Below are 27,817 nucleotides of genomic sequence, written 5' to 3' on the forward strand. Positions count from 1 at the left end.
TTCCAGCTGTTTCTGTCTCAACTCTTTGTCGAATACTTCCAGTCTACTAGAAACTTAAAAAAAAAAAAGGGGTTTAGCCACAGCCGAATCCTTGAAGGTGACTTTAATGTCTTTGTTTTGCTTCAAGTAACACAAAAAGTGATTTCAACAAAATATTTTGGATTCTTGAATTAGTTGACATTCCTTTTTCATGAATTCGTCAATTCAGAGTCACAAATGGCTCTTTGGACTTTTGCACAATTAAAATCAACATGTTTAAAATAACAACAGTGCAGGAAGAAGTAAAAGTACGATGGGCCTACATAAAACCTTAATCTTATAAACAAAAAGACAAATCTGAAAACTGTTAATGTCATAAAAAGTGAGAAACTGCAGATTCTGAAACAGAGTAAAAAACCAATGAATGTATTTAAATATACCTGTAATAATAACGCAGGTTTAAGCAGTATTTTCAAGAAATAAGTGCGCTGACATTCCTCTACAGAACGATAATACTTCTTAAAACTAGTCCTTTTTTCTTAAACATAATTTTTCAGAAATCTTAATGTCCTGTCAAAGACATTGCTAAAGTGTTTGTTCTTTATTTAAAAACCTAAGAATATAAATAAAATGGGGTTCCTTTGAAAATGACAAATTCAAAAATAATAACTTGTCTTTTCTTTCCCCAAAAGGTAAAGTCACATTTGTGGCTCTGCTTGAGTTTTTCTTAGCTGGACCGAAGGTAAAAATGGCTCTTTGTACCGTAATGGTTGCAGACCAGCTGGAAGCAAAACTTATTTTATACTTCCAAACTTGTTCAGTTGTTTATTTGTTCAGTAACTCTTAACAACTAAAAGTACACATATTGCTCATTTATTTGCAGACAGCGCAGTTTTAAAGACCATTAAAACCGCAATAAAAATAATTGTGAGAAACCGGTCCAGGGAAATCATGCCATCAATATAAGTGGCTGTAAAGTATTTACGCTGCCCTATAACATTCCTGATTTTCACAGAAGATGTGAGGACTATCATCCTTTTATTGATATCCGGGAAAACTGATCAATATGTCATTGATTTTGGGCCGCATCGTCCAGCGATTATACTATTTCCAACTAAACCCTCAGCTGTTCTGAGGGAGAGAAAAAGACAAAAACATGTTGGACAAAAATAAACCATAACACAGTTTGGGGATTTACAAAACTCAAAGGCTTCAATTTCTTCTTCTTTTTCTGCTGAGAGAGAACGAGACCAAGTCTGGACAAAGGTGAGCTCTCTAGTGCTGGCCTGCTCCAGCCCACACTGTGGTGTCTGTGGTGAAACGCCTGGGTGGGCTTCAGAAAAACATATTCTTTCCTCCAGCAGGACGGCAGCCCTCCTTTTCCTTTGAGAAGACGCTGAGCCAGCAGAGGACCCCTTTAGAAAAGGCTACTGTCCTGAAGTCAATGAATCAGAGCTGCAGTCGGCCAGACAACAGCCAGTTAGGTAGATGATGGAGGAGAGGCCCTGTGAGGCGCGAGAAGACAGTCCTCCACCATCGCCGGCACTTGTGCGCTTTGGGTCTCCAGCTCAGTGGGTTTGAAAGTAGCCTATGTATCTATTTGGGCTCCCTGGACTATATGGCTGCAGTGTTTTCACTAGTGTATCCCCTGTATAATCAAGTCCACTGCTATTTATTTCTTTGGCAGGCGCCGGGGCTTCTCGCATGTTAAAGAAAGGGTCAGACTACAGCACAGCAGTCTTGAAAACCACTTTAGCAAAGCAAGGAAAGATGCCCTAAAACAAAGTAGAAGGACCTTGTGTCGATTCTAAGACTCAGAAACCATGTAATAAAACAAAACTTTAATGAATAGCTTATTTTGAGGGAATTACATTAAAGTTCATCCTGAGTTAGTTTCCAAATATGATGGTAAATGCAGAAAACATGAACCCAAAAGGCCAAGTCATACTGCTAAAACTACTTGAAACTGGGTCTGCAACTAATGATTATTTTAGTAATCAATTATTCAGTCAATTATTCTGATGATTAATCGCTTAAAAATTGGCACATTTTTAACCGATAAAAATGTGCCAAAATCTATGTATCTATATATAGATTTATAGATCAAATAAGTATTTTCAAACTCTTGTTCAAATAAGAAAATAAGCAAAAAAAATAAAAAATTAGGAGGAATAATTAATTGGATAGCAAAAGATGCCTAAATATAGATTTAATAAATTTTTTTTTAAACAGAATATGAACTAGATGAAACTAAAACTATAACTTCAGGAGTTCTGGGTAAAACCTATTTGTTGACAAGTTTTTTTATTTTATCTTAAATGCAAATAAAACATATTTTTTTTGTAAAGTTTTGGTTTAATTACTGTTCTGAGCGTGTTGTCCTTTCATCAAATGGCACATTTTAGAATCTGCATATTCCAATTAGAGATTATTAAAATACAGAATTAGCTGACGATAATTTCAACAACTAGAAAATCCCTGAAGAAATTTAACCGGGCCTGCCAAAGTGTGATTGGACCCGGCGTTCTGATGCTAACAATTAGCATCAATTATAAGCTTGACAAAAAAAATAAAAAATACAAATTAGCATGTGGAGAATCACAAGATTGTTGACAAGCATGGATTTGCACCATTCAGTATGTTAAAATTAATGCATAAGCTAAAATCCGCCAAAATGCTAATGTTGGCCTGAATGCTGTCAGTAGCATGTGGGGCATCAATAGCATGTTGTCCTACTTGCTCCATCCAGTGAGCTAACCATGCCTCATAAATAGACATGTTGGTAATCCTATGGCAGGCGCCAATTAATTAACGACGCCCTAGTTGAAACATAAGAAAACTGTTTTGAACTCAAAGTGTCTGATGGTTTTCAGTAACTGCTGGTTGAGACAGATGGAACAGGAAAAAAAGAAAAACATTGTGAAGATTTGCCTGAACTGAATGGCCTGCAGCTGAACCTGCAGAGTCGTGATATGCCTTGATCCTCTTAACTTATCTGCACTGCGTCTTTGCAAAGACTGCATGATAACGAGCGCTCATCTGCGTGTGGCTCCTTTCACACATTCGTTGAAAAGTGCTATGATGACTGACTAACTATAGCGGCGTGAAAGCCACAGCAGCTGCACTCCAGAGACCAGAGAGTTAACGGGAGCCTTCAGACTCTCACTTTTCTATCGTACAACAGCAAATACCCAGGAAATGCCTAAAACATGCCAAAGAAAGTCTGACCTCTAACATTCTTTCAAAACAGCAAATTACTTCTGGAATCAAACCAAGAGAAACTGCAGGACAGGAGAAGCAGGCCTACTGTGATGAACTGAGTTCAACAGGTCTGCTGTGTGAACAGTAAGAAATGAAAAAAGGCTTGCAAATCAGCCAGTCATAGATATGACAGCACCTGCTGTAGGTCAACAGAAATCCAGTGGATATTATGCTTTAAGTAACAAGATCAAGAGGAAACATTCAACTTGCGCTATAACTTCACATATGCAGCACTTTGCACAAGTTTCAGTTATTTTATTGGGTTTTTATGTATAAGGTTTGACTGTGAGGCTGATCATTTTTTCCTACACTTAAGAGCGGGCGTTTCCAGCTGACGTCCGCCACGAGCCTCAAGCACGCGCGGACCTTCATGGAGTCTAGTTCTGCCGTTTTTAGCACATTCTGTCCATTTTTGGATAAATGAGGGTTTGTGAAGATTGAGATATCAAAGGAGGCTAAATACAACGTGACAAAATGTGAGAAATGGAAAGACGTCTAGAAGGGCACTGTAAAAGTAGAATCCCTTTGTCACAGTGACAAAAACCTGAATTTATCTGACTTTGTAGAGCTAACTTCCTGGTATTTTCAGTCACAAGTCTTAGTTTAACAGTTGGTGTTTGCACTCGTCCTCCACAGGTTAAATCCGCCACACACACATTTATATTGCACCAAACATACTCAACACTTCTTAAAACATCAGAGCAAATATTGATGTACATGTCACCAAGATTTACAGCTTGGTTGGGAAAACACCGAGCCACTGATGCCCATCTAAAAATACCCTCTCCAAACACTGATGTCATCTTTGAAGCAGACTCTTTCTGCCAGTGCAAAAGAAGGAAGCAGCGTATGTGAGAGACAGTGTGGTACACCACAGCCATGCAGATGTGTCTGACTGTCTGACAATTCAAGGCCTTCATCGTCCCAGGTAAAAGGCGACAGTGGTAGTCAGATCTGCAGCAGCGGAGAGCCGAGGTGCAAAATGTGCAAAATGTCAGCTCAGTTCGAAAATGCAGAATCTGTTCATCTTGCAGACAAAACAAAAAGTTTCTGTTTTGAGAGGTGTATTAAAAAAAAAAGAAAGAAAAATGAAACTGGCAAAAACAAAAGCCAAGCAAAAATGTGTGGCATTTCAACAATGGAAGGAGATTTCATAGACTGAACTTTTGTGCAGTTTTTATGCCAAAGTGGAATAAAAAAATATTTGAAAAACATAATAAAGTTATTTTAGCTGCCATTTTATGAGTCTAGATTAAATAAACAGCCATTAAAAAATCCGAAAATTATGGAAAGTGACATTATGAGAGAATTAAACAGTTTTATTATTCTAAATAGGAAAAAATTACATATTTTCACACACACACACAAAACATTTTTCAAAACGAGAGCTTGAAAATAGAAACAACAGCAACGATGTTTAGGTATTTAAGTAGAATGAAAACATTTTTTTGTCTTACCAAAGCAACCCATATTCTTGCTATAGTTAAATGTTAAGAAAATCTAAGTTTCCTTTTCAAACTACAACAGGATGACTTTGTAATATAATCCTGTTAAAATTCAAGTATATTTCTCTGAAACTATTTAGTAAATTGTGCATGAAAACAAAACAAAAAAGCTTCAAGAAAAGAGTTTTTTATAAAGGAAAAACACTCAAAAGTAGCATTTGATGCAGTCATCACCAAACTCAAACACGTCTGCTGTTTGTGTGGGTTTAGTGCGATGGCCTTTGCCTCTTAACCTGTAAATAATTTAACTGCACGGTGAACAGAAAGTCCAGGTGTAATGCATTTTGGAAAAAGAGCTAAAAAAAGGAAATAGTGAATGTTTGGGTGATTGGGATCTGATTCTTTCCATTCGGAGGAAACGAACCCTCATTAAGGATTTAATCACAGCCTCTGAAAGGTGAAGTTGAATAAATGTCGACTGAAAGCTCTGAAGCAGAAACCAATGATGTAGCAACGACCGATAAGTAAAACCTGTCAATAATGTAATACTTTAAAACTCTCACGTAACTTGTGTGGGTAAATGGATGTGTGTGCAATATGTGTAAATATTCAATTGATTCATTTTTAAGTGGAAAATATCTTGAAAACACTCCCAGCTAAAGAAATAGTAAAAAAGAGCAAAACCAAAAAAAAGGTCTTTTACAATATCAGTGGTTTTTTATGCAATTTCTTATTTTATTTTATTTTATTTTTTAAAAAGCACATTTAAAAGTAGGGCTTAAATGATTAGTCGTGATGAATCAATAACTGAATCATTGACTAATTAATAAATTGTTAACTGGAGTACACAGATACCATCAGAGCAGGAATTAAGTAAAAACTGAAAAACAGAACACCTGCAGTGGTAGTTCCAGCTTCACCTAAGTGACTGATATGTTATTGCATGCGATAAAATGTTTTTTATTTTATTTTAAAAAATGAAGTGATTTGTTCATTAGCATCTTTTAATGTATTTTTAATATTGTATAGAAAAGGTTAAATAAAAAATCTGCAGAATGTGCCAGTTTTTTTTGTTCAATTAATTGTTTAATCATCAAAATAGTCAACAGAATAATCGATTCCTAAATTATCGTTAGTCGCAGGCCTTAGTAAAAAGTGGCATTACAAATCCAAATGGATTAATCCCGACCTGTCCAAACTTTTCAAAGTTTCATCTGGACTGAATCTGTCCTCCACCAGTAAGGAGACAGACAAGCAACTAATGGAGGCGACAGGCAGCGAGGTCGAGCTTCAGCTCACAACTAGAGTCTTTTCAGACACATATGGATGTGATTTGACCAAATGACCAGATGCTGATTTCCCAAACATGTTTATCCTGCCAGACACAAAGCTCCAACAGAGATTCTGCACCAAAAGAGCAAAACTGGAAAAACCTCTGAGTCACAAAAGACACACAGGCCTCCCAGACAGCCAAAACACTTCCTCTAATTTAGTTTATCAGACATGTTAAGCAAATGTCCTTTTTCACATTTAACTCCACTGGAAGCTATTGTGCTGACGAGTGTTTTGCATTGGTCATGTAGCCTTCGAGGCCACGCTGACGTTTGTACGGGTATATAATTTATTATCTACTTTAAGTAGCAAGAAGTCACATTTTACAGAAGACAAATATGTGCCCGTATGTGTGCTTTAGCATTTCTCACCGTTTAAAGGACATTTTCAACAACAAAAAAAACACAACAATGTGAGGACCGGCTGCTCCTTATGAGACCAAAAACCCCATAAGAAGAATTTCTGCATTAGGGTTAGGACTAAAGAAATGACTGAAAAATGAATGGAAGTCAATGCAAAGTCTCTGTGAAGATAGAAAGACGTAAAATGCGTGTATGCAGGTTACCTGAGGTTAGTGTTTTGGCTGTCCGGGGCCACGCGGGAACCATTTGAACTCGGGCTGCTGAAGAAAACAGGAGGACAGAAAGGGGGAAGAAAAAAAAGGAGAAGAAAAACGAAGGAGGAGAGAAAGTTAAAACAAACCGAAACACACACATGCGAACGACACAAGTGAAGAATAAGGACGGGTTTAAAACGAACAAACAGAAAAACAGATGTGGGCAAAGAGGAAAATTAATAAGGAGGGCAGGTTCAAAGAAAATAAGCCAGAAAAAATATACAAGGAAGAAGAGAGACAAATGGGAAGATGATAGCGGGTCAGAAGAAAACACGGACACGATGACATGGATAAAAAGATGGAAAGACAATCAGCAGGGAGATTTGAAGTAGGAGGAGAGAAAAACAAAAAAAATGAAATTAGATAAGAGCGAGGGAGCAATAAGGGCTACAATCACATTATTTATGACTTCTTGGTATGCCACATAATTCAAACTGAAAATCATTGCTTGAAAAAACTTCACAATCAGATCATATAAAATGTAACCAGGTGTCTTAAAGTGGCAAGACTTTCTGAAGAAAGGGAAACCATTGGTGTCAACATTTGTTAGACTCGAATCAAAAACAGTCGGTTCAAATAATAAATGAAGAACTGTAAGTAGTTTGAGAAAAACCTGTTTTCAAACGCATCGAGATGCAGATATCAATGATTTGATCAACATTTGCCACAACTCTATAGTAGTAATGCTAATTTACGACTTCATTATAATTATCGCAGAAGGTTCAAGTCTGAAGCAACTGAAAAAATAAAACCACTGGTGTAAAACAGTTGTTGATAATGCTGACAACTAGCATTACTAATTGTGAGCAGCTAGTAATACTAGTGATGCTAGTTAGCTTGTAGTGCTAACTAGTTTGAAAGTAATGCTAACAACTAGTTTGTTAGCGTTACTTACAAGCTGGCAATACTAGAGTTCTCCTAACTCTGAAAAGGGGGAAATAGTAAAACTAATTATGTCCAATTATTTCTGCAAAGGCTGTAAAGAGTCGTTGGGAAGTTGTCCTTTAGTGCTATGGATGTTCAGATTTGAACAATTGTCTGGGGTGAATGCATATGCAGGGCTTCTGCATGTTTCACCACCTCTGGCTTACTACTTTTTAAGATCATTATGAATTAAATTTAAGACCTGCATAACAACAGAAATGTACTAAAGAAAATTTTTGATTCTATATAGTGATGCCATGTTTTTTTTTAGAATTAATATAGTATCATACAGGTTGGAAAAAGAAGTGGCACAGGCAAAGTCAAATGTCGTCCAATGATGGATGCCAAAAAGCAAGCTAGCTGGAAAGGGTTTTGTAGGGGCTAGCTAGCATTAGCATAAACCACCTCGAGTCACAGAACGCCAAAGAGATGTATGCGCGCGAGTCAAGCTTTAAACTGCATAGAGTAAATAAGATTAAATAGTCCTACCATCACAAAAGTTTAGAACCTGTGATTAACGCATTTATTGCCAACTTGCTATTTTCCAATAAATTTAAGATATTTTAAGGCTTTATTTCTACATGCATGAATTAAAGACTTTTTAAGGATGTGCAGATACCCTGATATAGGCAGCCCTCAAACTCTGAGCTGGGATTCTTGCATCAACCTCAGATGTTCTGTCATCTGAGCCTGACAAAGCTATTGCCGCACTCACTTGAGCACAAGATGTAGGTTGGCAGACAGTCGTGGATCTGTGAACTGTGTTGTGCGATTGTTGTGGTCAACAAAGTAGACGCGGCCAGTGGCGGTGTTCCTGATCTCCCAGCCTGGAGGCAGTGGTCCCAGCTCCTCACAGTTCACATTGCTTAAGTCCCTAACAGAACAACACAGAAAGAAAGGACACATTGCTGCTTCTTGAAACTCGAAGGCAAATGTAAAAAGTACAAACTTCAGAAGACCTATAAATAAGATGCAATCGTTTTAGACTTTCTTCCTAATTCTTTCCACTCTCGTTCCGCTATTCATCCCTGAAACTCCAATCTGGGATAATAATGTAGATGTTGCCTTTGTGTGTGAAGTGAGGACACATTAGTCAGGAATCAAACACTGGTTTTCTTTACCTCATCACAAGCACCAAATCTTTTCAGCAGCTCCGTCTAAAATGACTAAACCCAGATGTTGTTACTGTGGATTGGACGTCGTCCTCCTGCTCAGCCGCGGCCAAAAATGCAGAGAAACAGCCCGGCGTGTAATGTTTAGGGAATTGGGTAACGAACTCTAAAGTATCAGCGAAACAGCATGACAGAATCCGCCGTCGAGTTCCACACCGGTCCAAAAAACACGCAGAGCCAACTTTAAACAATTGGCCTGGCTGACCAGGATTTGAGCCTGAAGTTTGACTAAAAGTCTGTTTCTGAAAGCAAAACAGCAAGAAGAGGCAAAAGTACACCTGTTCAAGCCAACGAACGCTTCTTCTCAAGCCTTAAATTTTAAAGCAACAGAGGTCGGCTCTTTAGTCAAACATGTTTTTTCAAAGTACCACAAGTTTGGATGAGTTCGGCTGTATGATTGGACTCAGTTGGAATGATCTGAATGAGTTTGAATTTCTCCCAGACTGGGTTTCATTCAGGTGTATATGTATTGGGCCTGTTTGTTTTGTGTCATCAGACGGCCCCTGCTGTTGGTGCAATGCAAACAAAAGGCTCTACATGACACAAGCAGATATAAATGAGGTACCTGGGGACTCGGGGGTCGTGCCAGGTGCTGACTCCGGTCTGTGTGTGGAGGAAATACACCTGGCCCTGCTGGGTGGTTCTTTGTTCTGAAACAGAAATCAATGTGATTAGAATCTTTGAAAGAAATAATAATAATAATAATAATAATAATAATAATAATAATAATAATAATAATAACAAACAAGAGACCCAAATAATAAGAAGAGCTTCAAGCAGTTACTATTTGGCCAAGGCTTTGATGGCCAAACATGGAAAAGGCAATTTGACTCCTAACATTATGACTTTATTCTCCTATTATTTAGACTTCATTACGATTATGCACTCGTAATATTATGACTTTATTATCACAATTTCACCATTAGTTTTAATTTTCTTGGCCATAATGCTCCATCACATTTTCTATCATTAATGTTTTATAACCTTTACTCTGAATTTTAACAGCACGCAGAATATAAATGGCACTGAATATGTCTTGCAACTAAATATGGCATTGCAGACAATCTTGAAATGACTGCAGTTTAGTTTATTATGCAGCTCAGACTATTTTTATTTCTTCTCCTTTTGCAACTTAAGATAGAATCTTAAATGTTCAGATTTTCACTCAACATAGTTTTAAAGCATTTTAACAGTCTGTGTTTAAAGAGAGCAATCAATTTAACTTAAATTTAAACTCACTAGGAAATGGTTGTCAATATGTTTGTGCGAATAATTTGCATAAAACATCTGAAAACTTAGAAATCAGCATTAACAGGTCAAAACTCCAGACAGGTTTCTCCTTCGATTCACTGGACAAAGTGAAGGGGTTTTGGCAGAAATGGTACCTGCTACCACCACTGTACACACACTCAAACGCTAATCCATCACAACAAACCCCCAGCCCAGCTTCCTGCTGGCGCTTCTCCTTTCCTTGCTGCCTCTCTCCTTTTCCCCTTCGCTGCCTCTGTTTCTGACTCGCCACTCCCAGCGAGCGGTTCAGAGAGTTCAGCCGAGGAAGAAGCGCTCTGAAGCTGCCGGGCATCAGTGACTCATTTTGCCCAACCTCGACCAGCCTCGCTGGACACACGGGGACCTTTCAAAGGAGATGCAGTGCCCAACAGTGTCTTTCTGAATCACTGACATGTAGAGCGCGGGGAATTTTTTAAGCAGTTTCTGTGTGGTTTTGTGGTTTGGACTGTGGATGAATCCTAAAAGTACACTTTGAAAAAAACATTCAATGCTGCCAATTAAGTACACTTCGCAGTGGGGTAATTTTTCCAATGTACTTTCACTGCATCAGGAACGTATTGCTGAACAATGGAAAGCTTTGAATTCTTTCGCAGAGAAAGGAGAAACAGCCAAAGTTTAAAAGTTGGTGAAAACGTCAAACTACTTTCTTTCACAGTACTGTTGAAATATCAGACCTTTCATGGCATCTGCCAGTCTGTATCTTCCTAAAATAGCCATCTGAAAATGCTAATGAGTCATCTCGAACTTGAGTGGCCGTTTGGTGACTTTGTGTCAAATGAAGAGTTTCCTTGTGTTTATGTATTTCTTAGGAGCCGGCGAAATCTGAGCTGGTACCTGTTCAGATCACGACTGGGATGAATATATCATCACATATCTCTGATGAAAGATTACACAAAATAAAATCCTCATCAGACGAAACAAACCATTATGATCTCCAAAATAAATGTTTCTGAAGTCTGGTGTAAAGATTAAGTTATGGTCCGTTGACCTCTGTCAAGCCACGCATCCGTCTGCCATGAATGTCGTCACAAAACAAGGTTTGTGGAGATTGAATTTAAGCCCAGCGTAATGCTGGTAAGCAAAGTTAACAAATCTTGATCTTAAGAAAAAGCAAATATCCCACTTAATCTCAGTGTACAATGCAATAGCAGGAAGTCTTGTAGCAGAAAGGGAGGAGTTCAGATAAATCCTAAATAGGTTTTGTAACATGCTGAGACGTTATTTCATAATGATTAAATATAGTTGGATTTTGTATTTAATCCTAAACCATCACAATACAGACTTTACTTGTTTGTCACAGAAAGTAGGTCAGACACAGGATAGAACAAGAGACCATATGAAGCAGTTCACACCAAATCAATGCAAGATTAGCAGGTAATAATAGTACTTGTCTCCATACAGCTCCTACTCCGCCAAAGGAGAAGGAGCTGTGAAATATGCCAATGTTCACGAAACAGAATACTTACAGAAAGACTTGTATGTTTATTCTATTTCTTCAATATTGTGTGTTAATCTTAAAGTCCTACAGCTTTACTAACTTACTCAAAAAAAAACAGATTTTAAACTGATCCAAAACCTTCCAATTCCAATTAGGATTGTTGGCATACTTCAGCAAATCTACCAGTAATTCTGATTCGGCTGAAACCTAACCCAGTGACGAGCGGACAGGTGTTCAGTGGAACGAGTCTGCTTCTCACCGTAGCCCTCAGGCAGATCGGGCGGCGTATGCAAATGTGTTCGACTCATGTAGTTCCGATGCCTCTGCGATCGAACCCGCCGCTCCTGGATGCGTTGTTCGCCCGGGGGTCCGCTGGCCACGGCGCCGTTAACAGGAGTCATCACCGGCGTGTTTTCGTCTACCACGCAGCTCAGCGGACGCCCGGATGGGCTGGAGTACTCCGACGCCGGCCTGGAAAACGAGCAGAGAGCGTGAGCGTTTCCGGACAGGGGGAAAACGAGCGCGTTCTTAACATACTTCCTGAAACTTGTGAAGCTATTTTAGCGAATGCAAAAAAACACAAAAGGTTTCAAAAGTATGGAGGGATTATCAGAGGACGTCACACTGCATCAGCAATCACTGCTCTGTGCCTGTCATCTGCAGACAGAAAGTAGGATTAGGTCGTTATGGTCTTATTGTTGACAGCCTGCGCCAACATGTGTGTTACTGAAGAAAAGATACATGATAAGCAGACACAAACACAGTCCAACTTACTGACAGTTTTCTTATGCGTCTGTGTGTGTGTGTGTGTGTGTGTGTGTGTGTGTGTGTGTGTGTGTGTGTGTGTGTGTGTGTGTGTGTGTGTGTGTGTGTGTGTGTGTGTGTGTGTGTGTGTGTGTGTGTGTGTGTGTGTGTGTGTGTCTAACCATCGTCTGGCCAGAGTTGCTGACGCCTTGGCTATCTAAAGCCTCGGACCCAGAAGTCTTTCACACACACTTTTCTCCCACCCATTTCCTCCCTTCACGGTTCTCGTTTCTCCCCACCTTTGCCTCCACTTTTCTTTATCCTATCTTCATTCGCCTGATTGTTTCAGTATCTGAAAAAAATCTCTCCATCACATGTTTTAAAGATCCAATAACGAACATTTTTTTCGACCCCAACCTGCTCACCACCTGTAACTTCCCTCGTCTCACCCTTTGACCCCATTTTTCACCATTTCCTCTCTTTCTCTCAGAACTGGCGCTGCCGCTCAGAGCCGACTACAGATGCGTGGTAGAACTGGGTGAGAAGGTGCAGAGGTTTATTTGTTTACTCCCCTAATGGCTCCGCTGATATGCGCCAAGGAGGAAGGCGACAGTCGTTCTCGCAGCAAGTGAAGCCAGGCTGCCGGACTGACTGGCTGGGTTTATTTAGTTGTGCACATAACCGGCTGCTTTGTTTTTGTGTGAGTGTGCGCGCATGAAACTCTGCTGGAGGAAACTGACAGCACTCATTACCACCAGACTGTTATTGTTGTACGTTTAAGTGGAAGTGTTTTTTTTCCCCTCTTTCTAAGAAGGGAAGTGGGAGAAAGTACAACTAGCATCTCTGTACCACATTAACTAAGCCGTTATTATGCTTTGCATCATTTTGGTCGTTCCTCCCACATGTCGTACTGATACCTAGTGGGTCTCTCCCATTGCGTGGTGCGGGTGATGTGGTTCAGGTACTGTATCCTCCCAGATGCTGTCCTCCTCTCTTCCCAGCTGTTGAATTAAAAGAAACCGGCAAATTTATTGTCGTCACACAACACAAACTCACAATTCTGGCTGCATAAATATTCAGATTTCAACTTAAAAGTTTCACTTTTACCAACACAAACAGACATTTAAAAACTCAAGACTATAGTTAAATGTTCATTTAAAAAAAATAAATAAATGAAATTCTGACCCGTCGGGCAAATCGTTGTCAAACAGGCGGCTGCAGTCTACCACTGGTCCCCCAGATCCAATGCGATCTCTGGACTGAAGGCTCACTGTTTTTTTGTTTTTTGTATAAAATGAACAGTTAATTAGTGATATTTACAGACCACAAGCAACAACATTAATACCATATGATATGTATGAACTCTTCTTAGCATGATGATCTGATAATCTAATAAATAACTAAATTAGACATAACTTTGCACAAAAAAGCAAAGTGTTCTCCTCAACTTGAACTAGAAGCCAATGAATAAAATTTTAGTTATCAAGGTGACCTATAATGATCTACAACAGTTCTTATGTGCAAAGGCAAGTTTCTCCAGAAGTCAGATGGCACTTCTAAAAAGGTTCAGAATAAGAGTTCTGTTGGATCCATTAAGGTCCTATAAAACCTTTTTAACTGATGATAGTTCCTGAAATAAAATCAACAGATAAAAGCAAAAAGTCAGAATAAGAAAATGAAAGTCTGGTTACTGAATCTCTACCAGACAGCCAAGCTTTTCAACCACAAAAGACTGTCGTCACTGCAGATTTGCTTTAAGGCACACAAACTGGCCTTGAAATATGAGGCGACTTCAAGCACATGACACTGAACCGGTGTGGACCTTACCCACTATCTGTCCTCTTACGGTGTCGTTATCATTGGGGCCGAGCCTGTTCAGGTCCAGTCTCTGATCTGCAAAAACCAGACGAACACAAATTCAGACCCCCCATTAATAAATTTTATGTTTATTGCTTTTTGCAAAGAGTTTTCAACAGACACTGAAAAAAGAACAAATATCGACTTTATTTGTGTGCGACATTTTTAAGAAACTTCCAGAAAACTGCAAAACCGCTGGAATATGAACTTCTTTAAATCAAGGCTAAAAACCCACCTGTTTAAAGTTTGATTCCTAACTGGAATATTGTCCAGAGTATTCTGTGAACATTTCTTTAATTTGCTTTGATGATGGCATTTGACATAATTTAATGTTTATTGCTCGTTTCATAATTGGTTAATGTATTATTTTTTCTTGGTGTGAGGCACTTTGAACTGCAGTTTTGTGCTGATTGGCCTTAATAAAACGGGGTTGCTCCTGCAGCTGGCTGACATTTTGTCCCTGCGGCACATGAAAGTAATTTGGAACCAAAACATTTAGCTTTAGTGTTATGAAGAAATCTCCAAAACCAAAAATCCTTGACCCGGCTGTGAGGAATGATTTGCAAGCAATGCTGAATTTGGTATCTGATTCAAGGCTCGCAATCAGCTATTTCACTATTTAAGGATTCTGGGCTGCATTTGATCACTTTCAGTTTGTTTTCTTCATTTTAAAAACATTTATTCAAGATTTTTGACAACAAAACTTGAACTGATGATCATATAAGATGATTTCCACTCACTGATTTTATATTGAATACTCTTCATGAAACATAACCTCCTCTCTGTGTATAAAAGTTATTCTTACTTTGCGTTCAAATTGCTCTAAGTGCCAACATTTTTACTTTGAGAACATGCTTATAGTGGACCTTTCTACTACAGAAAGGTCGTAATGTCAAATTCAAACGTGCATAAAACCACGAGCCATAATATCACAAGAGCCCACTTAAATCTTGTGGGTTTCCTTACTGTCACCGAATGAGAAGGACAAAAGTGGACACAAGACAGCGTGTGAGGGGTCAGTGTGGAAAGTAAGAGTGAGGGAAAGGAAATAAAATGTTCTATAAAATCCAATAGTAAAACCAAAGTGATCGGACTTATGTAGTCGGTTCGCCACAAAAATGTAATATGCTTGGAAAAAGCTGTTTTTATCTATATAGAAATCCCAAACATTCCTATAGTTTCTGTGTGTGTGTATTTGTGTGTATGTTAGTGTGTTTATGTGTGCACAAATACATCTGCTCCGGATATGTGTCTAGACTAAACAGGGATGGTCTGAGCCTTACATGGCAGGAGCGGTAATGAGATTTCTTTCTGAAATTAGAGAGGAGGGAAAACAGAGAAAATGTACAGACCTTTAACCACAAGCATTCCCCGAACTGATTCGCCGGAGCTCCGAAAACTTTCTGCCGCTGCAGACTAAACTAGGAAATGTGGACCCCTGTGTTGATGAGCCAAATGAGCCATGTGCCTTTTTTTTTTTTTTTTCTTTTTGACAGTAGCTTTATTTAGCATATTTACATCGCCTCACAAGATGATCGTTTTGGTACAGAAGAACATGTGCAAGTTGATGAATTTGAAGGCTTATAAATAACTAAGGGAGCAAAAAAAAGGGAGCTAATCTAATTTTTAACCAACTGTGCAAAGTGCTTACACTTTGGTAAGAAAAAAGGGAGGTAATGTGTGAGTTTGCGTCAGATGACAATGCATAACGTATGAATAATGGGTTCTGACAACCAAAGCAATTCCAGTAATGTCTTATTATATGTTTTTTGTGTGTGTGTGTGTCAAGGCCACAGATTCATCTGTCTCCAGCACTCAGGACAAGGACAAAGGGATAAATGCGCGGGCCGAGTCCCGTCATCGAGCACGTCTCCTTGTCCACTTCCTGTGGTTGAGATAAAGTATAACTTCTGCTATGATGGCTTGTCTGGAGCCTGAACTGTCTGAGAGGAAAAACCTTGGGCAACAGCTATGCTGCTGCGTTTCCTTTCTTTTCTGTTATAAGGGATGGTGCAGTTAAAAAGCTGAAAACTAAACTTGCACAGGATCAGAAAAACTTTCACTGTCAACACCGTCTTCAATAATCCAGGTGGGAGTTCAGATTAAAAAGACAATAATTAGAATCATTTTAATTCATGATTAGTTTTAATTACACTTAATCAGCCCTTATTATTATTATTATTATTATTATTATTATTATTATTTCAGTTTAAGTTGTTAAAATGAGTGAAACATGCAACATGACATTGTCTCAGTTGACTTAGGGCTGGTTTATGATAAATCAGGATCATGGTTTACATAAAAAAAAAATCATTTCATAGAACAGGTAGTAACTTTAGACTATTAACAAGTATAAATGTTTGCTTCGGCACTTAATAGCAACTCCTCCAGGCCAGTTGCCCCCTCTGACAAGTCCTACTTCCATTTTGTACCCATAAACAAGCCATAAATTGCACATGTACCATTTGTGCATTGTACCATTTCATTCCCAAAATTTTAGGGGGTCACAGTATAAAACAATTCTTATTTTTTTAATTAATTTGCTTATTTGGTTTTACAGTTATGTCCTGACTGAAGACTCTGAATTCCTATCTATGACCTGAACACTATTTGGTGGGTAGGGCATTGGCCCCCGTGGGTCACCCATTGGGGGCGCTACTGCTCACAAACAAAACAAAACCGCAAAAGTGTGAAATAACCACATCTTACACAGAAAACACAGCTTGAAGAAGTTCTATGAGTCAATTATAATGGCTAAAAATCACAAAATAACTTTGTCTACTTTGTTGGAGACACTTGGTCTAACCAACAGGTTCTCCTTCTTGCGATGAGTAAAAGATGGGATTTAGGAACAATGTTTAAAATAGCTCACCTAACCACATGGGTATATTTATTTGCTTTTACTCCAAGGAGCCGCCAACCAACCTGCCAACAGGTCTAACAAGTCTTTTAGAATAGAGGCCATGCCAAGCATTCAGAAAAGATACAAAGAGAGCAGACACCACTGACCTAATTTCAGCGAATGCTCAGTGACACAAAACGCAGACCGAAATACAAACAGGTACTTACAGCCCGTGTCTTTGAGTCTGTTGATGGCGTTGGACAGGAGCCGGACGCAGCCCAGGAACCCCGCGCCCTGCTTTTTGTGGATCTTTTTGTGGTTCCAGACACTGATCGTGATGGAGTCCGACTTTCCGATGTAGCTACGAGACAGAAAAGGCGTCAAAACAAACAAAAAACAAGTCGATTTGAGTCCTAATAAGCATATAGAACATAGAAAAGCCGTATTTATACTCGAATACAGACTAAGACAAATTTGCCCAGTTCACGTCAAATTAAAACCATGCATTTGGATTATTTTTTGTAAAGCACTGACAAAAACAAAGCCTTAACTCCATCTTGCACCTCTTCCTGCTGAGTTTAAAGATTTTACAAATTTGCGCGCAGAGCTTGCAAAGCCGAGGCCTGTCTGTCTCGTCGCGGTTGAAGAACAGAGGAAGTCCCTGCGATGTGCTCTACCACTGTCTGAGGCCTAGACAGCTCTCGCAGTAAACGCACACTTCACACTACAGTCAGATGCACATTCACACTCTTGCTGACATGGATGTAATTACAGTCTAGCAGGATGCAAACTCTAGATTACCCTCAAAGTCAGTCTGAGGGAGAGGGGTTTTCCGCGTAACACAGAAAAGCATGCACATTAAAAAGTGCACAGAAACACTAAACTAAAGTAGCTAAACAATACATGCATATATATGTGGATGCATGATTGTCTCTAAGTAGAAATTATCTTTCAAAATTGGGAGTATGCTAGGAAACATTTTTCAATCAATCAAGTTTATTTGTATCCCACATTTCAGCAAGAAGGCAGTGTAAAGTGCTTTACATCATAAAAACACAAAAATACAAAGTCATAAACACACCACACATTCAACAACTAACAATTTTTGCTCTATATACTTTTATAAGGTGACACTGTCTGCAGAAATATGTCAGCCTTTTTGTATAAAAAACAAAACAAAACAAAAAAAATATAAACCAAAGTCTAGATGAGCAGCCAGCCAAGGTTTCTCTTAGATTTATTATTCCTGCACAGGGTCTTGAGACATTGGGTCACTTGGACCCCACAAGTGTTTTCCTCTGTACACGGTACGGCGGGGTCGTACTGACCCCGCGTGTGCCTTTAGGAGCATCTTTTTGTGGTTTTGGGAACCAACGGTCTGACAGAAACACACACACACACACACACCACACACACACCACACACACACACACACACACACACACACACACACACACACACACATTAAGCAACAGAAATTCCAGTAGGCATAACAATTCCAGATCACACAGCCAAAACTATTCCCTATTCCAAACATTGAGCTCACTGTTTGCTTTGTGTTGACATTCTCCCTCATGTCAACCTGCATTGCAAGTAGCAAACAGGTTTAGCAAACAGGAACTAGCATCCACTACTACTTCTGTAAATGGTGAGCTGTTGTGCAAAGTCTGATTACGGTCACTTTTGATTTGTAGTACAAGTGGATGAGGAAAAAAATTAGATTTAACCAAAAAACATAAAAACTAAGTTAAAACAGTGGAACTGAACATCAAAACCCACTGTGTGAACAAAGACTAAAGTGTCCTCCAAATATCACAGTCTTGTGAAACTTATCTTATTAAATCTAGATTTGGCTAAACATTAAGTAAAAACAGAGAAATAATTAGTTTCTATGCCCCATAAATCTGGAACAAAAACTGCAATCAAGACTAAAACCCAACCCGTTGCCTTTGACGGATAATAACTGCCACATTGATCGATTTATTTGATGTGTATTTGCTTGATGATTTTGATCATGGCATTTGATAAAATGTAATGTTTATTGCTTGTTTAATAATTGGCCACTATTATGTTTTTCTGGTTTAAAGTATTTTTAAACTGCTTTAATACTGAAACGTGCTATACAAATAAACTTCACTTGACTTTGAATAATGTTTCACTCATGATATTACTTCACAGAGCTTCGGTGGGTTTTTTGTTTTTTAAAGACACTAAAGAAAACAAGACGTACTGTAAATATTTTTTGCAGAGCATTTGTAATGCAGCAGAGGCCTCCAGTATCTGTCGAATGTGGAAAAAGATTCCACCCCCAAAAGTTGGAAGTTGCTGATGGGGGTGTGGCGAGAAGGCAATCTGCCAAGCCCACACTTCCATCTGCTTTCTGTGGCATGTTAGCCATTTCCTGAACCAGAGGAAGAGGCCAAGGGTCGCTTTGTGGGGAAAATGAGAGGGTGAAGAGCCAAGAGGGGTGGGCTGGGGGTCGGCAAAAGAGTGGGGGCAGGGAGGGAGGTGAGAGGGGGGTGAGGGCAAGAAGGTGTAATTATGTAAAAAGAGTGGAGATCAGAGGCTGCATGAAGAATATGGAAACGAAAGTGTGCTTTAAAAAAAAGTAAGGTCATTAGCATGTGGCTAATTTGCTTATTCACATATAGCATTTTCTCCAGCAGAGGAACAGTGCTATCTTATCATATTCTCTTTTTTTTTATATGCATATTTTTAGCATAACATTCAATACTTCAGACGTCTGTTTTTGAGTCAAAAAGAAAAATCATATACACATGTGCAGGTTAGTTTCCTTTTGAGAATACAATATGCCAGATCAGAAGAGTGGAATGTCTGAAATGTTACTCTCCAAGATGTTTTTTTGTCACATTCATAGAAGGACGTTTCTTTAACAAAGAAAGACGGCATCCGACTCCTCATTCTTAGGACGTTGGTCATAGGAAGGGGGAAACAACGAGGATAAACCAGTGAGCCAAATTTATACGGAGACAAACCATCTGATACCACTTCGGTTTGTTGACCGATACATGACCTCCTATACCGTATGCATGAAGTATTTTATGTTTGAGATTTCATATATCATCCAAATGCCTGTACAACACTACTTTATAAAAACGGTTTTTATATCAATGTCGCTGTTCATCCGAGCAGCTACTTTTAGTGAGGTGAGTAAAGTCTTAAGCAAATTACAGGAAGGCCGAACATACTGCAGCAACATAACCGTTTTTATTTATTTGATACATTGGCTTTTAGAAATCTGACACTGAAAAACTTTCCTTCTAGGGATTCCATGCAGAAATTCCTGTTTATTAATCCTGGATGCACCAATCACCAAAATAAGACACTGAAGACAGTTTAAAACATCTTTTCCCTGATAATTTTGACTTTGTTTTGAAATTAAAGTGAACTATTTAATTTCCGAAAAGTGTAACGGAGGCTGCTGTTGCTCTCTCTTCTTCTTCTTGCTTAGTTAGAATGAATGAATGAATGAATGAATGGTTTCCTAAAACCACAGCTCTAAGTCAGATCTATAAAACAAAAACAACAACTATTGTTTAGTTCATATATATCCATATACAGTCTGCTTCATAGAGATATTAACAACTTAATTGGACTCTATTTACAGAGAAAACACGGCTTCATAACTGTTTCACTGTATCACAGATTTTTTTTTGTGTGTGTTGCAGAGAGAGAAAAACCAGCTGCAGCCATTTTTCTCTAAACATTTTTCAGTCAGAACAAATGTGTGCCGGGTGCAGCTTTAGCTTTTAAACTCTGACAATGCTAAATATTACGTCCATACTGATGAGCAAAAAAGTGAACGAAGGAAAAAAAAAAACACCAGGAATGACATAAATTCAGGAAATTTTGATTCATGGCAGCCAAACTGTAACGCGACATGGTACTTACAGATCATAATGTTGATTCCACTTTGGATCAAGAGTATTTCTCACAGTATCTGTTGAGTGGCATTGTCCAGAACCGTCCACTACCACTTTAGCAAAAGGATCCGGCAACCCTGCAAAGGGGAATGAAATGGTTTTGATTCGCAAGCGAAAAACCCAAGTTGGATCACCTTTGAAGAAGGAAACAAACATGACCTGTAGTAAAACACTCAGACATATCACCGAGTCTGTCTGGTTCGTACACAAAAAATAAACATCACGAGGATAGACAATGATATGGTTCATTATACGTTTAGTTTTTGGTGTTAGAAGTTATATTCTTGTACAGTCTGGTTTATAATTGCTCCAATTGTTTTAAATGTCATTGATCTGATGGTTGACATGGGTATGTTTAAGGATGCAGTTACCTTCCTTCCCTCTAAAGGAAGGTAACACACACCTGCTTTAGTTGAATGACATGATCTAGGTAATCATCTCATCCATTTTGAAGAGCAGCTGAGAGAAATTGTCTCGTGTCACGTCAGATTTACAACTCACAAGACGGGAAACAGATAGATAAGTAAACTTTCCTAATTCTCTGGGTTGAGCTAAAAAGAAGGAGAAAAACTGAAAGGGAAATCTAAAACTCAAACTATATTTAGTTTATAGAAAGAAGTAAGGCTTGGCAGTAAATTGATTATATTGAGTAATCAAATTTGCTGATTATAAAAATGTAGCGATTGTGAATTATGTATTTTATCACCAATGCTCTCCTCGGTTATTTCTAGCTCAGAGTGACGTCTACTATCTTGTTTTACAAGCCATGTTTTACAGTGAGTATTCATTTGGACTTTGAATTCAGGTCAAGTCCCAGAAAGGATGAAACGTTTTGAAAACATTTTTCTTTCATTTGTAAATTGTTTGCATTATTACAGTACAGTACTATTATACCATTATTATATTAGTTGAAAATAGTCTCAAAATGACTATTATTGTTTATCAAAATAATTTCTGGGACAATTTACCGTGAAGAATAATTTATTACTGTGACGGGACTAATTGTGGCACGAGTTGATTTGTTCAAAACTGTTATTTTTTGAAATAGTATTTTTTGTCCCCCAGCATCAAATAACCACACTAAAATTAAAAATGTCTTCTTTAAATATTTGAGTGTGCACATTGTGCTACTGCAATAAAAGTTGAATTTGTTTTAAGGCTTTATACACATCTGTTACCAATAATTATCAATAATTGTGGAGAACTATGCCTGATTTGCAGTAAACGGTTTCTAGTTTCAGTTTTGACCAAGCCAGAGAACTGAAATATTTGAGAAGATGATTCAAACACTCTGGTTTTAGAAGAGCGTGTTCTCACATGCACTTTTTTTTTTTTTTTCTATTTTGGATATGTGAAACATTTCCACAGCAAACATGGGTACTGAAAATACTACCATGTGTGAAACCGAATAACCTGTTTAGCTTGAAATATGATAGGACAGTGTCTTGGATTGTTTGATGATCTATGAGTGCTTAAGTAGCTTGGGGGGGAGAAAAGCTCGATGCGCCTCTGTGCACAAGTACTTTTTGCTTTTTGCATTTTACTAAAATACTAAAAAATATGTACTCATTTGGTTCTATGCGTATGGTTTTGATTTTCAGGCAAATTCATGATCTGGGTGACTTTTAATAAAATAAAAATTGGTTCACCAATTAAAAAACACCTTAATCCACATTAATCATAGTGAATACAACAGTCACTTATACAATTTGTATTTCTGAAAAGTTCCAATAATCAAAATACAATTGTTGACATTACCCAGGAGACTATGTATTTTTCTTACATCTTATTTTGATGCGCTCCTTCAATCAGAGTTCAAATCTTCATTCAGATTTGCCTCAATTTGTAGTTTTACCACCTCATTAAAAATCTTTAATGACTTACAAAGTCAGAAGTTGACCTCCCAGGTACCACATTCCCTCTACAGAACCAGCAAAAGAATGGGATTTACTTACGAAAGAAGTCTTTCTTTGCCAGGTTTTTTGCACAGAGGACTAGAAAAAGAAAACAGAAAAACAAAGAGATGTAAATGTTAGAGGTAATAAAATAAAACATTAAAACAAAGCTTAAATTGAAAAAAAATTATTTCTTAATACAATCTGAGGTATAAAGTTAGAGTTTTTTTGGGGGGAGGGTTCAGTTAGAGTTTCTGAAAGCTTTTTGCCATCTGTTTACCATCTAACACCTGGATTCTGATTTGGGGGATCAGTTAATACTTTTGGAAATATACCCCTTCAAAACTTGTACAAGCAAGTTTTGAAGGGGTGCACCGATTGCAGTTTTCTGATGAATCTGCAGCTTCCGGCTTTGGCCAATAGAAATTTCTTTCCCTGAAAAGTTGCTAAATATAGCGACAAAGACGCCAAGTCGGCAGCAGTGAAGTGACTATTGTTACTGCGCACGTGGAGACGTGATCTGTTGGACGTGATCTGTTGGACGTGACTGTGGCGCTCTCTCACAGGAGATCAGATCGGTGGATAAGATCGGTTTCTCAAGCAAGCCTCGGCCAATCGCCAATCTCTCCAGATTAAGGAAATCGGCGCAGATTTATCGGTGCATTCCTAAATTTTTTCTGTCAGACAGCATTTTGATAGATGAGAAATAAAAAGGAAGTTCAGTTATCTGCCATGGCTTGTTTGTTTGTTTTAGGGGGGTTTTCTCACTGGGAAACACAAAATAGATTTCGCTGAACAGTTCCTGCTATGTCCTCCTGGTTGCAAGGTTTGGAAGCCAAATAAGAGTTTCTTTGTTTTAAATTATTGATTGGACAAGTACTCTTTCCTGTATGAAGCAAGTCCACAGGGGTTTGCAACACCGACAACATACAATAGCTTTCAACTAAGAGGGACAAATGGAGAGCAAAGCTGAGAACAAGAGCCTGTTTTCTCACGTCTCCTTCAGACTATTGCAGTCTTTTTTTATGTCCTCCTTTAAATGCCCTTCGGTGTGTTGTAAGGTCTTGGCAACACTGGTGCTTTGATGGATGCTCGCTACAAAACTCAAACTTAAAGGAAGACAAATTAGGACAAGCATGGTGATTAGAAGAATCCAGTCCAGGTCCGACTTTCTCAAGTACTGCGGTTTTCGAGCAGGGACTCCGTCCAAGGCGGTGCTGATGCCAAAAGAAAAAGCACTGTGTGTTCAGAAACAGAGCGAAGGCATCACGGATCAGAAACTGGGCGTTATTAAATCTCTGCTCACAGTAAGACTGTACAGTGCAAGGATGATAAGTCTCAGGTTTTTTTGGAGACAATATCTGCTTACATGGGATTATTATCTTAGCAGATTATTTGTGGAGAAAAATTCAAACAGGCAAGTTAATGAGCCGAGTTTTTAACTGGGTCAGCATCAAATCTTCATGCAGACAAGTTAAAGAAAGAATAATCTAATCTAACATAACATAACAAAATATAATATAATATAATATAATATAATATAATATAATATAATATAATATAATATAATATAATATAATATAATATAATATACACCAAATGAAACATTGGCTTGATATTGCCAATATTAATATTGCCGTTATGGTCAAAAACTGATATTATTATTATATTATTATGCTGCATCAATATCACATGACCAAACAAATACTGCATGATCAACCATCTACATGAACCTCAACAAAATGGAAATAAACATGAATATTGGTCCAGTTTTAGTTATTGGACCTATACGTTTAAAAAGCACTCAAACCGGTGTTGATGCCGTTATATCGCGTATCCCTAAATGCAACACAATCCAAATCAACATAAATATTAGAAAGACCTAATTTATTATTATTATTGGTTAGTATTCTGATCCATTTATGATGTACTTTCTTTTTAACAAAACTGCATTGTGTGTGTGAGCAGAAATATTTTAGTTTTCCAAGTAAATTCAGTCAATATTCACTGAATAAAATCATGTTTAGGAGAAAATAATGTGGCTGGGAAAAAGCTTAGAATATTTTAGCAAGGAATGAGTTTGCCAAAGAATACATTTAATTTCTAAAGAAGAATATTTAAATATCAGTTCATAGAAGCCACTTAAAAAGTAATTAATTGTCACATAATTTTTTTCCAACACTGAGCCAAAACAATAAACTAAACCACTGTTATTAATTACCAAAGTAGTGTCGGCTTGGCGGATTAATTCATCATAAAATATTAAAAAGGAACCCAATGCAGGCATGATTAAAAGCACAGCGCTGATATATTTCTCCTATTCTGACAGGATATTGATTTGCGGCGCATCTTCGCAAGAATCAAGCTGGGTTTGGCAGCGACCGGGTTGCACCGGTTGTACCTGGCTCTCTAGTTACCAAACTGTGCTAAGAAGAAGATTAAGGGATTAACTTCCACACTGCTCCTCTGTCTCAGCCACAGATACCACAGAAAGAAAATCCTCCTTCATTGTTAACAATGGACTTTCGCCAACTGAGCTGCCAGGAGCGGCGAGCTACTGTTACTTATAATGATGAACATCTTCTTGAAGCATAATCAAACAATTAGCCAATAACGGAGCACAGCAGAAGGCTTAAACATGGCTCCTCTAGTAGCAAACAAAATCTGTGGAAATGAAGAAAGGTAATCTAATACTCTGTTTGGTTTAATCTTTTTGTTTTTTTAAAGTTACTAAGTTAGTTTTAAATATAGCATTTGCACCAAGAGAAGAGTGAAAGTCGATGCAATTGCCAAGCAGTAAGTGTACAATCAATATTTCCACTTCCACATGCAAAACATAAATGCAGACAGATCCAATTCAATATATTTTTCTTTTTCTAGGGGAAGCCTAAAATTTAAGAGTCATTCTTTCATCATTTTTTAAACAAGTGGCGCTTTCATCCCTTCTTCCATATTTTAGCAGAATTTCACCGCAGTGGCACCTGGGCTGGGATAATTAAACCCCAGGAAATGACTAATCTTGTCTGAGCTTCTTCAGGGCACCGCTGCGGCCTCTAGAACAAATCTGATATCGCTGCCGTGCAAAAGAAAAAAAGGAAAAAACATCCTGCAGCGGCCTATTGACTGGATGCCACGTGAGCAGGCGAGCCGCTGTGATCCGTGGCTGGCAGAAAACCAGATACACTGGGATTCTAGTGAGGGAAGCTGGGTCAACTAACAGTTCACCACCGGAGAGCCCCGGGGTGGTCTCTGGGTCACCGTTCCCACCGTCAACTCGCTCTGGACCAACAATACAGGCATTAGACTAACTCAACTCAGTGAGAGCTGTTTTAATAGATATTTGTTCTGTCAATCAATTAGAAAACTATGATCAGATCAAGAACACTCTAAAGCTGCGATTAATCACAATTCATCACTGCACTAAAGTTTATAAGCTTGAAATGTAAATATGTGGGTTCTCAAAAAATGTTGAAGAAAATGTGTCTCAAGCAAAGAATCCCAGAAGATTCTCAGTTGTCCAGGGGTTCATTTCAGGAAGGTTAAAAAGAAATCATTTTGTTTCAAACATTAATCTTATGATTTCAACTACAGACTGGTTATGCTTTGTTGGAAGGATATTTCATCATTGTAGTATGTTCAGACGACCTTGATTTTAAAGTGAAATTTGCCGATTAACACACCAGTTTGACGATCCTCGTTCGTCTTTTGACTCGTATGTGTGTCTCTGCGTTGCTGACCGCAGTACAAGACCGTGTTAACGCTGGACTAGGTGTCCCTATGTGGGAGGGAGGCTTTCAGGTCAAAATTGGAAATGTGATTACCGTATTTTCCGGACTACAGAGCACACCTCCCTATAAGCCACATCTTGCAAAGTTTTCCTTTTAAAATACTGGAAATGTACATATATAAGCTGCACGGGGCTGTAAGCCGCTGGTATCTCCACCGCTCTCAGTTTTTCACAGCCCTGTGTCTCCAACGCCGGACCATAAGTCCGTTTATGCCAAGCTGACGTGTAGCACCTCTTTTTCCATCCTGTTCTGCCAGACCGACCGCCTTCAACTTAAAAGCTGCATCTTTTTCTTTGCGTTGTTTCCATGATGAGGGCATATGAGCTTGAAGAAATTTCTCCATCGTGCCTGCTGCTAGCATCTGCTTGTTATCAATGAAAGTCAGCGCTTTCTTCTTTGATTTCCAACTTTGACTTCCAATGATTCACTTCCTGCTAAAGAACACAACTCCTGTCCACAGTTCAGTGACATTTATTTTGTCTTTCCGTTTGCCAGCCACCATTAAAAGTCAGGTTTGCCACAACATCATCTTACCATTTACACATTAACTCGCATGCCAGGACATTAAGCGAAAGCAGCATTTGCTCCTTAATGGGAACGTTTTGTCAAATATTACCCACACTAGCTAGAATCCAGCAACACCTACTGGAGGACAGACTGCCAGCAAAGCACAGTATCGAGGAAAACGCGCATGCCAAACAAACTGGTTTCACCACTTGGTGAGGAGGAAAAAAAACAACACAGCAGAGTACAATGGAGAAATAAAGGCGCACAAAGACAAGAAGGGAGCAGCCGAAGGCAGTCTGAAGGCAGAGATGTGACGGCAGCATGTTGAGAGGCAGGAACGACGAGGCGATTCTAGAAATGTCTTTAGCTATGTCAAGCTGTTTGACCTATCCAGAGTGTGTATGTTTTCATTTAGGCTTTTAGTGTCCATCTGTTTTGAGATTTTTCTATGAAGGTCGCAATTAGTGAAGAAAGCTGGCTGCCGGCTCTTCCTTCAATACCAAGCAGACAATTTTTTCAGGCAATTAGGATCAAGGTAAAAAGAAAGAACCCCCGATGTCCAGGGAGTAATGTTTTAACAATCTGGTATTTACCTCGCTCTGCAATTATTGAAAGCAGTCCACAAAGTTATTTTTTTAATACAAAAAAAAGACAAAAATTTAACAGCTTGTAAAACAATATATACCAAAAGTAAACAGAACATTTACTAAACCTTAAGATTTAAATTCATCACCATGACTGCATCCTACTGTTTAATGAGCATTCAACTTAAAACACCTTTTC

At 38.5% G+C, this 27,817-nt stretch overlaps 1 protein-coding gene across 2 annotated transcripts in view; it reads right to left on the minus strand.

The window, feature by feature from the left end:
* Window positions 1-27,817, minus strand: part of LOC129366845 (E3 ubiquitin-protein ligase SMURF2) — a 55,656-nt gene that overhangs the window by 11,731 nt on the left and 16,108 nt on the right. Inside the window, exons 2-11 of one of the 2 annotated variants that reach the window (XM_055040913.1) lie at window positions 22,800-22,838; window positions 20,813-20,921; window positions 17,128-17,261; window positions 14,029-14,094; window positions 13,387-13,471; window positions 13,119-13,202; window positions 11,717-11,928; window positions 9,295-9,379; window positions 8,273-8,431; window positions 6,583-6,636 (exon numbers count right to left, since the gene is read on the minus strand). In XM_055040913.1, coding sequence (XP_054896888.1) covers window positions 6,583-6,636; window positions 8,273-8,431; window positions 9,295-9,379; window positions 11,717-11,928; window positions 13,119-13,202; window positions 13,387-13,471; window positions 14,029-14,094; window positions 17,128-17,261; window positions 20,813-20,921; window positions 22,800-22,838 — 1,027 coding nt within the window. Of the gene's footprint in view, window positions 1-6,582; window positions 6,640-8,272; window positions 8,432-9,294; window positions 9,380-11,716; window positions 11,929-13,118; window positions 13,203-13,386; window positions 13,472-14,028; window positions 14,095-17,127; window positions 17,262-20,812; window positions 20,922-22,799; window positions 22,839-27,817 lie in introns of both variants that reach the window. The other variant, XM_055040912.1, reaches the window with a different exon arrangement.

This window comes from Poeciliopsis prolifica, unplaced genomic scaffold (assembly GCF_027474105.1).
Source record: "Poeciliopsis prolifica strain line A6 unplaced genomic scaffold, Auburn_PproV2 SCAFFOLD016, whole genome shotgun sequence".
Classification (NCBI taxonomy): domain Eukaryota; kingdom Metazoa; phylum Chordata; class Actinopteri; order Cyprinodontiformes; family Poeciliidae; genus Poeciliopsis; species Poeciliopsis prolifica.